Genomic DNA, 11121 nt, shown 5'->3' with positions numbered 1-11121 from the left:
AAAAAAAAAAAAAAAAAACAACAAAAAAAAACAAAAAAGAAATTACTTCAGAATATTATGAGAGATTCAGAACCAAAGGGATCTTCTCATTTCTTAGCTTAGTAAGTAACAGCTGTAGCTTGACTTAAATGTGAGCAAATGCCAGTGAAAGATGTCATTTACATAATTTTAAATGTAAGGATCAAATTTCTAAAACATGCTCAAAGTGCTAGAAATCTGTTTAATTCCACTCTCAACCAACTCAGTTCATACTCTAAATTTCTTTTTTTCAGGAGTGATGCAATTTTGAGTTTTTAGTTCTATAGGAAAATTTCACTAAGTTGTATCTCCTGCACAATTACTGTTGTGAGAGCATCTGCAACATAAAACAAGATTTTCCTAACTTCCTAAGAAGCAAATGGGAATACGAACCTTAAGCTAAGGAGGAAAAAAAAACTGGAATATAGGAATCTGTATTCCTGCAGGTCACCAAAAAGGCACTGGGGTGCCATGAAAACCCAGGGTCATTGTTTTACTGTAAGGGGCCAGATAAACATTTTAGGCTTTGCGGTTCATATGGCCTCTGTTGAAAGTACTCAACTCTGCCTTGGCAACATAGAAGCAGCCACAAACAATATGTACATAAATGAGCATGCCTGTGTTCCAATAAAAATGGAGCTTTGGTAGATTTGCTCTGTGAATCATAGGTTGCTTGAGTTCTGAAAACTGTTTTTTGGAAATTCGAGTTCAGTTCTTGGGGAATTATGTGGAAATTACTCTTTAAAAAAATACACACAGAAGTTTTAATGTGTGTATCTCAAAGACGAGAGATAAAATGAATGACATTCAAACAAGTAAGAGCATAAATAACTAATTTGTTTACTAATAATCCCTTTTACTGATACCTTTAGTTCATTGGGCATAAGAAATTACTGAAACCCCAACTCAGCTGTACCCACTCACTAAACTCACATTTAAAAATGTTGAAGGAAACACAGCAACATCTGTTGGACATGGAATGGACTAGCATTACAATGTTTAGGCCTAACTACTTAGTAAATGGACATGTTACAACGTTCTTTTGGCTTATGGAGGACTTTTAAAATATTAGTGAGACTTAAGGGTAACAAAACAAAAACAAAATCACAAATTATGAATATGCTATTTGTTCTCTATACTGTTGCATATTAACTGTATTGTAGGCATATCAAATAGGTCAGGTTAAAAGGAGGCAGTGTGAGATGATAGTGTTCAATTTATAATCATATATATCAAAAATGTGTGTGTGTGTGTGTGTGTGTGTGTATATATATATATATATTGGATGGAGTTTCGCTCTTGTTGCCTAGGCTGGAGTGCAGTGGCGCAATTTTGGCTCACTGCAACCTCTGCCTCCCGGCTTCAAGGGATTCTCCTGCCTCAGCCTCCTGAGTAGCTGAGATTACAGGCGCGTGCCACCACGTCCAGCTAATTTTTGTATTAGGGGTTTCACTACGTTGGCCAGACTGGTCTCAAACTCCTGACCTCAGGTGATCTGCCCACCTCGGCCTCCCAAAGTGTTGGGATTACAGGCGTGAGCCATTATGCCTAGCCTATAGTTATACTTAATTGTACCTTTACAAAACAGATGAACTGCTCTACATCTATCAAGGAAAGGACAAACCTAGTAAATTTTTATCATTCACAAACTGTCAGAGTTGAGAGAGAGCTTAGGGAAAACAATAGCTTTCAAAAACTGGAATACAAAGTCCTGTATTTAAGTAGCCTGAAATCTTTTATACTGAAAATAAAGATTAATCAGAGTGAAAATTAAATGTCATTTTTGACACAATGAATCACAAGCAAAGATTAAATGTATATATTCTATATCCATGTGTTTTCCAGGTCAATCTTCAAAATGAGCTGAAAACAACTGTTTAGAATAGTGTAATTTTGCAGTCTTAGCATTGCTGTTTAGAGTTTCAAACAAAATTCTGGGCCACAAATACCCTGCATTTCTCCAGTCTGGGATGCTCCTGTCAAGGCTTTAGAGGACAAGCCTGATGGCCATAGGGATGGAACAAAACACTGATCTGGGATAAGGCATAGCAAACCAAGACAGGAAAGGAGCAACCCACTGGTGGAATCTCATTTTTCCATTATTGACCAATGACAATATACCAATATTCAAATTGTATCACTTTCAATCAGAGGATGAGAAGAGGTTTTCTCCCACTTGGCTCATTTGAGCTCAACCAGGTCAATGCCTGGAGTCTTCTCTAGAGCAATATCTGATTCCTTTGAAGGAGTAAGATGGTTCACTTTCTCGGCAAGGCTTCTATTTTGCCCTGGTGGACTTCTGATCCAGATGACAGGAAACAGACTGAGTTCTTGAAGTTAATATCACACAATCCAATTGTCTTGAGTACATCACAGAGCATATATGAAAGTTGGAATTTTAAATAACCAAACATAAATTAATCAAGTTTGTTATTGCTCTCCAAGATAAGTATAGAAATGGCTAAGTTCTATGAGCTGAGATTATATTATTTGATTTCAGGTAATATCCACAAGGAGTAATAATGACAAAACTTGCTCTTAATATATTGATCAAAATACAGAAAGAGGAAATGCTGAACTTGGTTACTGTGGGTGGCTGGCTGATTTCTCTCCAGTGGTCTCACTCCTTTTTTTTTTTTTAATTTGCCAAGGAGCCAAAAATTCACCCTGAGTGTGTCAGGGGAATAAAAGCACTTTGGAAAATTTTATAGGAAATTATTGAGTACATTTCTGTTTATCATGTGGTTATGAATATTATAATACCAATAATGAAATAACATGTACATTTTTTTTAAATGCAGACACACATAACATCTAACCATTAAACAGTTAGTGCTCAACCAGTAAGTGCTCAACTATTAGCAATGACCCTGATCAGGAACATATCAGTGATGAACATAAGGAAATTAGAATATGGACTAATAGGCAGGAATTACAAGGAAATTACAAATCCTTTTACATAGGTTACTGTCTGGAAATTTTGCACCATCTAAAGTAAATCTAGACAACAAGACTGAATACTTTGCAATGACAAATAAGTGACATAATGGCACTATGATTGACTCTGCTATGTATATTTGTTAATTATACATTGAGTCAAACTTCATCAAGAAAATGCTAGTGCTGATTCACTTTGTTGGCCTTTTTTTAAAAAAAATTTGCTTTGCAAAAACAATTCTAAAACAAAATAAATGGCTTACTAAGTTTATCCTTTGCCTTTTCTGGCATTTACTTTTCTTTTTCCAACTTGACATACAACCAGCTGCTTCTGTGCAATAAAAACTGATTTATGAAACACAATGGCTCTCTCCAAATCTTCAGCCTGTAGGCAACCCGCTATCAGGTACCATGCATGTGAAACAGGACACAGGGATTGCTAAACATTCCGAATTACAAAATATGTTTAAAATACTATGAAATTGAAGTCACAGTAAAAATTGTTCCTTTCTTTTTAAGTCTTCCACTAAAAATGACTATAGAACCTTGAGGATTATTCTAAAATCAGTATGTAAAAAATTTTCAAAAGTCTTTTGTTAAATCCATGCATAATGGCAGTGTTGATTAAACCCTTCTAAGGAAATCTAAAAATGCCAGCTAATGGTCATATTCCCATTTTGAGGATAACTGGCATGATATCACCATCATTACACAATCTTCATCATGCAGATTTTGTATAGTTCAGTAGATTTCCAGAAAGACATATTGCCTGTGATACAAGGATGGCATGCAGCTTAATCCAGGCCTCAAAATCAGATTCTGTGTGCAGTCCTTCCTGAATGAAGACACATGGTTGGCTGACAGTAGATTTTGGTAAGCAAGAATACTATTGGCATCATGGCAGTACTCAGGAGACTCTAGGCTGTAGTCAAGACTCCAGGGCCCATCAGGAATCAGAGGGATTAGTCAGGAGATAATTTAGTAATGCCCAGGAAAATGTTGTTCCTTGAAGTCATGTTAGGAATCCTTTCCCCTCTGAAGCACATGAATGGGCAGGAGTGGTCAATAAGCTTTTACTCAGTGTGTAACATTTCTGAAACACTTTCTTTTTGGCCTCCCACCAGCTCCTCAATGTGAAAACAGGCCACTTAAATCTAAGCATAGAACTTCAAGTGTCACTTTGCTTAAAATAAAAAGTATCTAGACCAGTGCTGTCTAATATGGTAGCCACTAGCCACATGTGACTATTGAGCACTTGATGTACCAAAGGCCTAACATACACTCCTGATTTTGAAAACAGTATAAAAATAAAGAATTCAAAATATCTAATTAAATTTTAATATTACCTATATATTGATAGAATAATTTGGATGAATTGGATTAAAAATACTATAATTTCATCTATTTTTCTTCAAATGTGACTAATAGAAAATCTTAAATGACGTGCTTGCATTATATTTATATTTATATAATGCACTTGTTGTGGACAGTTAAGTTCTACAACCATATTATTCTAATTTTTACCTATTTATGTGTCCTGGGACAAGTGAAATTACAGTTTGAGAAAAAATACTGGATTCCAATTAGACTTTGTTAATGGGGGAAATAATTCAAGACTGTCCTTCATGGTTAAAAGAAAAAAATAACAAAACCTAGTTTATGCTATGTATCTGAACTTATCTCAAAATAAAAACCCATAATGTAATGTGATAATTGTTAGCTCTAAAATGCAAAATGTAATTTATTGTTTGCTGAAATTTTAATTATTTTGCTTTGTGACTATATTGCCAATTAGGAGTGATATTATGAAGTATTTTGTTAAAATAAATCTGTCTACTATTATTTAGCTAAGTAATCTTTGAGATAGACAATACGTTCCATTTTAACAAGCAATATAAACATTGGCTGTTCTTTCAAAAATGTTAACATAAATATCCTAACTTAGGATGCATATATATGAAATCTTTGAATAATTTGACTGAAATGACCAATGTTTTTGAAAGTTTGACTTGTTCCTACTGAAACAACGAAATTAGTCACTATATAGTCATTATCAGAATCTAATCTCTAACATGAGTCAAAATTTAAAACTCCCATTGATTTTTAAAAAATGTAGTTTATAGGTTTAAAAAGATAGAGGGAATTATCCTCAACTCTTGAGTACTCATGTCCAGGAGTGGTAATATGCACTCATTTAAATTAGTAAATTCTAAAATACACATTGGCCAAGGTATTTGCAATGTTGTTTCTATAGTTCACAGGGCCAACGAATGCAGTCAGCCCTACCGTAGTGTGGGAATAATGTAACAACTGTCCTTGGAACAGTATGGGGGTGAGCAGGGAGGAATGATGTGTTCTGATCTTTCAGCTAAGTGCCACTTTCTAACAAGACCCCCTTCCCTCTCTTTGCTCTTCCAATACATACACGTGTGTGTGTGTGTGTTCAGTCTCGTGGTAAAAAGTACAACAGGAAATTGATCCTCTTAAATGGAAATCTTAATGCTTAATAAAGAAGGCATTCTTAAAGGTTAAAAACAGTAAGCCCCTTATAATGGACAACATGGGAATTCTGAGAGGGAATAATTAAACGAGGAAGGAAGGACAGAGGGAATAAGAAAAGTGCTCTCTACTAGATAGTACAAATAAAACAAAACAAAAAATAACCTTCTGAGCCCAGATGTTGTGCCTCTTCGGGGCTCCATATCAATGACCTGTTAGATTCTTAAACTATGAAAGAGAAGAAGTCCTACCTTGTTTCCTTCCCATGAGAATAGTAGTAGAGGGAGATTTGTGATTGAAAAGAAGAATGTCAACTGAGGTCCAACAGCCTCTACAACCTGGAGCTTTAATTTCATTTTCTAATTTAATAGTTTTGAGGGAGGGCCAACATAATTTAAGATCTCTTTTTTTAATGAGGAATTTTATGTGATAGTCATTTTTTATTGTCTTGAATTTGGTCTCTGAAAATAATTATTTTTTAAAATGAATTCTTTAAAATTACCCACAAAATAGGACACATAATTAATCTGATAAAATATTCATTTCAACTCAAACTAGAATAAATTGGAGATCTTAGTGCAATTTCTATTAAGGGGAAAGTGTTTCTATGAAAGTCAAGGAGAAATTATATTTTTCTGGCGGAAAATCATAATAAAATATTAGGTCTAATGTTCCAGCTTTTAAAAGAGACTAATTTGAAATCTGCTTTTTTCTTTAATTTTGTTTTGTTGTTTTTAGGGCTAAATAAATTGCATGTGCTAAATTCTGGCAGGCACGATTCTCAATACTACATTGTAAATGTGCGGGTACTTTCATTCCAATATGAGAAAAGACATACTAAGCTTATTTCATAAGAATTTTAGTTTATAAGTGAACATGTGTCGTAACATCAATTGGATAAAAAAAGATGCTTTGGTAAGAATAATGTTTTCTTACTCTATTAAGTCAATAATTGATAATTCTTATAACAGTTTATTCCTACTCTATTTAAGACATTTTGGCACTACCTGTTGAAATAGATTTTTGTAAATATTTGAACCTGATAGATTAAGAGTTTATCCATAAAATGTTCTTATCTGCTATAATTTGCCTATAAATCGTGAGCTAAATACAGATTTTATCTGGAAAATGACAGGAATCAATCTGGTATCTTCATCAGTTTAAGTACAGTCTACCTTCTTTTCTTCCCTGCTTTCTTTATACGCCCCTAAGCTTTGTTATCAGAAGTCAAAAAAAAAAAAAAAAAAAAAAACGGTCGATCTTATTGGAGAGCAGGTGAAGGAAGACATGAACTCAGCATGAGTTTGAAATTACTTCCTCCAGCGCCGTTGTAAAATGGCAGAATCTTTAGAACATTTTTGGTTATTATTAATATAGTAGTATATATAAATAAGACAGTTAAAAATAAGCCCATTCTCCACACACAAGCTTTTAGGGACATATGGCTTCAAGGCCTTTAAAGGCATACTTTCAATTCTTCACCAGTTGCAAGTGGATTGTTTTTTTTTTTTTTTTTTTTTTTTTTGCACATATGTACAACTATATCTATAAGCATCTCCTTGTAAACAAGTTTGAACCCATCAATGATAAAAGTAAAATGTTGTAAAACTTATGGGAACATGTCTTTTAGCACTGCCTAATATAAGCTAAGCAGTAGTTCAAAGGAATTACTGCCTTGTGAAGAAATCCAAAGGATGTAGGATGGCTAGGTTGTCAAAGCAAAAACAATTTGCTACTATTCACTTCAAATATGTACCACTGGTTGCTGAAAATGTATGTTTTTAAGTGTTATGTTGTGTTTACTTGCAAAATTTAACTCATCGGTATTAGGTATCCATTACATGCCATAGAAGACACTATTATTTTCATAAAGCAGTCACATGCATTGAAGTTAGAATTACCAACTGGTATATATGTATTTTTTTTGCACCTCAAAAACAGAATCACTATAGTACATATCATGCTTCCACACCTTCCTCGCTGAAGGACAAAGTACATAAAATGCCGGTATTAGACTTCCAGATCTGAAGGAAGCTGGTTTAGTACTCTGGCAGGATCACATCTTGCTGTGGAACTTCAAAGCCCACAGCAGAGCTTCCTTGCCCTTCCCTGGGAGCTGCTACTTCCTCCACAGTCTTCAGCTTCTCCTCTGCTAGGCCCTCCTCTAGTTCCAGGTCAGCCACCTTTATCCCATCCTCCACTGCCTTGGGCACCATCCTGGGGGCCTCTTCAGCATTTATATCTGAACCTTTAACTTTCTCTAAGGCTTGCACCTTCATCAGCTCAGCCTGTGCCCCCTTAACTGCGGCTTGGGCCCCATCGCTTTGAATTTTCTCTCCTTCTGGAATAGCTTTCATGTCCTCGTTGCCGTCTTGGATTGGAGAAGGGTCTCGGCTAGCCTTGTGGCTCTCCTGGATGCTGCCATGGCTGCTGCTGGCACTTCCCAGCCGGGAAGAGGCCACCACAGCCTTCACCGCTGCCTGATTGGAAACAGAAGAGTGTCAAGTGTTACCTCTGCTTTAACACCCCAAATCAGAGCTCAACCCCAGCTTTGCTTTTAGGGATTCTATTTTATAGGTTAGTTTTAAAGTTTTCAAAGTACCTTATTCCTACATGTTTGCCAAAATAAAATTTGGAGAATGAACAGTAAAACCTCTTTAATCTCTAATTAAATACAAATTAGTGTATTTAACCGTCTGGACAACTGAAAGCCTGAGTACATGTGTTTACCTGTGACTAACCAATTTTTGAAAATTTTAAACTGTGTTTCCTAGTGTATTTGTTTTATGGAACACTAGTTCTGTGGATGTTAGTAGTTTTTACCATATGGATATCATCATGGGGATACAAGAGTTCCATAATCAAACTAGCTTGACAAATCCTAGGTTAAGTCAATACTATTTAATTTGGGGTATTTATAATTAATTTGACTATGGAACCTTTCAGATTTGTTTACTCTGTATCAGACTGTAAGCAATGGCGGCATAGGACCCTAATTCTGACCCCTAGCTGCTCTCTGAGATCCTCTACTTACATAGTCCTAAACACAGTTATGTAATAGAAAAGCTCCTAATCTCTATTCCATAGGTACTATATAAAATGATAAGTAATTTACTATATCACTTAAATTTTTAAATTTTTGTCAAGTAATTATTTATCTATATTAGTAAACATAGTTTCAAAAATTGTTCCCCAAGTTTTACATATCCTGCAAGAAAACAATTTTCTGAATATCAGTTTTTCCTGAACAATGCTGTTTAAGCAGTACACTTTAATTAGATGAGAAGCAGCAATAATATATTTGGTATGTAAATATCAACTTAAAATAAATTCCCTTTATTAATCATGAATTCCTTATAAGAGTATAAGAAAACTTATGTAGCTTTGTGTCAGCCTTATTGGAATTTCAAAGCAGGATTTGCCCTGGTGCCTTAAAAAATAAATAATAGTATTAGATGAAGAACATTAGAACTATTATTGATAGATCGATGAGATAATTTTTTTTGAAAACAAAACAAAATATATGCTATCTTACCTTAAGTTTACGCCGGGCATTGAATTCTTGAAGCTTCTTTTGAGCGGTATCCATGTGTACAAAATTGGCTGCTTTACCTGTGACCCACGGATGCTGGAGAGCTTGAAAGGTAGTCAGCCGTTTCTTTGGATCCAAAACAATTAATTTTCTGACCTGAAATAATAAAGAACCATAAACTTAGCGAGGTTTTTATGATGACCTGGGCTTGCCCTCAGCTTACAAACTTGCAGGTCTTATTCTATTTCACAGCAGTACCACTAAATATATGTTAGAAAAAAAATTGTTTAAGTCCTACTGTAGGTAGGAATGGCTTCAGATAGCAGTAGCTGAGGGAGTCTGAGAAGACGGGGCCATGTACCCCCAAAGTAGCAGATGGCTTTCCAACAGAAGTCAAGAAACAGCTCCTCACTTGCCTGTGGACTGGAAGTTCTTTTAAGGCAGAACCAGGAAAATAATTCTGGGCTGCACTTCACAATCACCTAGAATTCAGAACTTAAAGTACATCTCTATGGTAACAGAATGGAATCATTCATGCATCATCATTCTTTCTGTGGGGATTAAATGGCAAACAAAAGGGAGAGTATCCCAGCACTTACGGAATACTACCGTATGTTTCTATCTTGGGGTTTATAGTTCTTTCTAACCCCTTGAGGGTACTTGAAGGACTAAGCCTAGAATTTAAACATCATTTTATAATCCAAGAAGTCAGTGGCTTGAGGGCATGATTTGCTTAAAGAATGGAATTCAATCAATGGCAGCCCATTCTTGGAGGTTTACTACTGCTTGTGAGGATGGGCAGTCAATAAATTGCCAGGAAGGTCAACAAATAAAATAATCCACAATCCTGGGCTTAGTAGGGGTGACCTGATATGATGTAGAGACTATTGGGAGTCAGGAAGTGCATTCAAGCCCTGGTTATGCCGCTCGCTACTTTTGTGACCCTAGATATAGACAAACATATGAATTGCCTGTGGACACCCCCTCAGGCCCTTTCCTTACAGAATCTTATTTCCACTTTCATTCCTTTGTAATTGTTTCTTAGATGCATATATAAGTTTTTAAAACTTATTTCCACTTTAATTCCTTTGTAATTGCTTCTTAGATGCATATATAAGTTTTTAAAAACTCATGTCATCTTTTAGTAGCCTTATCATTTGGAACTAATAGTGCCAATTCATAAATGAGGGAAGGAGGGAAGCTCAGAAAGAGTTAGTGACTTGCCTCAGGTCAGACAATTTGGAATTGATGGAGCCTGTATTTAAACTCAGGTCTGTGTATGTCAGAGTGCATCTTGTGGCCACTTACACCATGACGTCTCCAAGGTGGTCACTCTCTCTGTACCTTGGCCTGCTCATGTGTAAAATAAGGAGCTTTGAGTGGTTGTAAGTCTCAGGTCTTTTCTACCTCTAATTACCTAAGGAGACGTGAACATAGGCCAAGGAAATCAGGTGGCAAGGCAAATGAGGAATAAATACTATCTGGTTCTCTGTTCACTTCCTTTCTGCAAAGAATGTGTGTTTGGGCTAGATTTGTAGTGGACAGAGACATGAGGCTTTTTAGGCTTAAAATCTGAGAGGACATGGAGGAAGGCAGGATGGTTAAGAGAAAGAAGGCATGGTAGTAAATAAAAATCTGATAGTAGTCATAGCTATCATCTGTTGAACAGGGCTATTAATAATTTTATGTAAATAAGACCTAATCCTTACAACATTTTTGACAATTATGTATTTTCTTTTATTTTCGAATCATTTTCTCCTCTCCCTCATCATTACTATCTTCCTCATGAAAATGCAAAGCATTTATTGAAAGTCAATGTGCACCAAAAATTTATATACACCATTGCTAATCTTTACATTTGAAGATATTGATAATAATCCTAACTGAAATGTTAGGAAACTTTCTGAAGGTCAGAATCACACTCAAAACCTCACCATTACCCTGTGGTACCCCTTACATCCAATTCCCCAACTCCTCAGCACTTAGTCTCTGCCGATGACACAACAGATGTGGGTTTTTTTTTTAGTAAGTATACATTTATGGAGCTCAAGGATTCTTCCAGTTCTGAAGTTTTTTTTTTTTTTTTTTTTTTTTGAGGGGGGTTTCCCCTTTTCCCCAGGGGGGGGGGGGGGGGG

The 11121-nt window shown here is 35.6% G+C and overlaps 1 protein-coding gene across 1 annotated transcript in view; it reads right to left on the bottom strand.

The window, feature by feature from the left end:
- Positions 1–6893: 6893 nt before the first annotated feature.
- CAMK4 (calcium/calmodulin dependent protein kinase IV) overlaps positions 6894–11121 on the bottom strand; it is a 265821-nt gene continuing 261593 nt past the window's right edge. The window contains 2 exon segments of the mRNA XM_017889292.1: positions 6894–7934; positions 8990–9142. Coding sequence (XP_017744781.1) covers positions 7494–7934; positions 8990–9142 — 594 coding nt within the window. The 3' untranslated portion in view covers positions 6894–7493.

The sequence above is a fragment of the Rhinopithecus bieti genome, unplaced genomic scaffold (genome assembly GCF_001698545.2).
Source record: "Rhinopithecus bieti isolate Rb0 unplaced genomic scaffold, ASM169854v2 scaffold_18418, whole genome shotgun sequence".
Classification (NCBI taxonomy): domain Eukaryota; kingdom Metazoa; phylum Chordata; class Mammalia; order Primates; family Cercopithecidae; genus Rhinopithecus; species Rhinopithecus bieti.
This window is presented reverse-complemented; position numbering and strand designations above follow the sequence as displayed.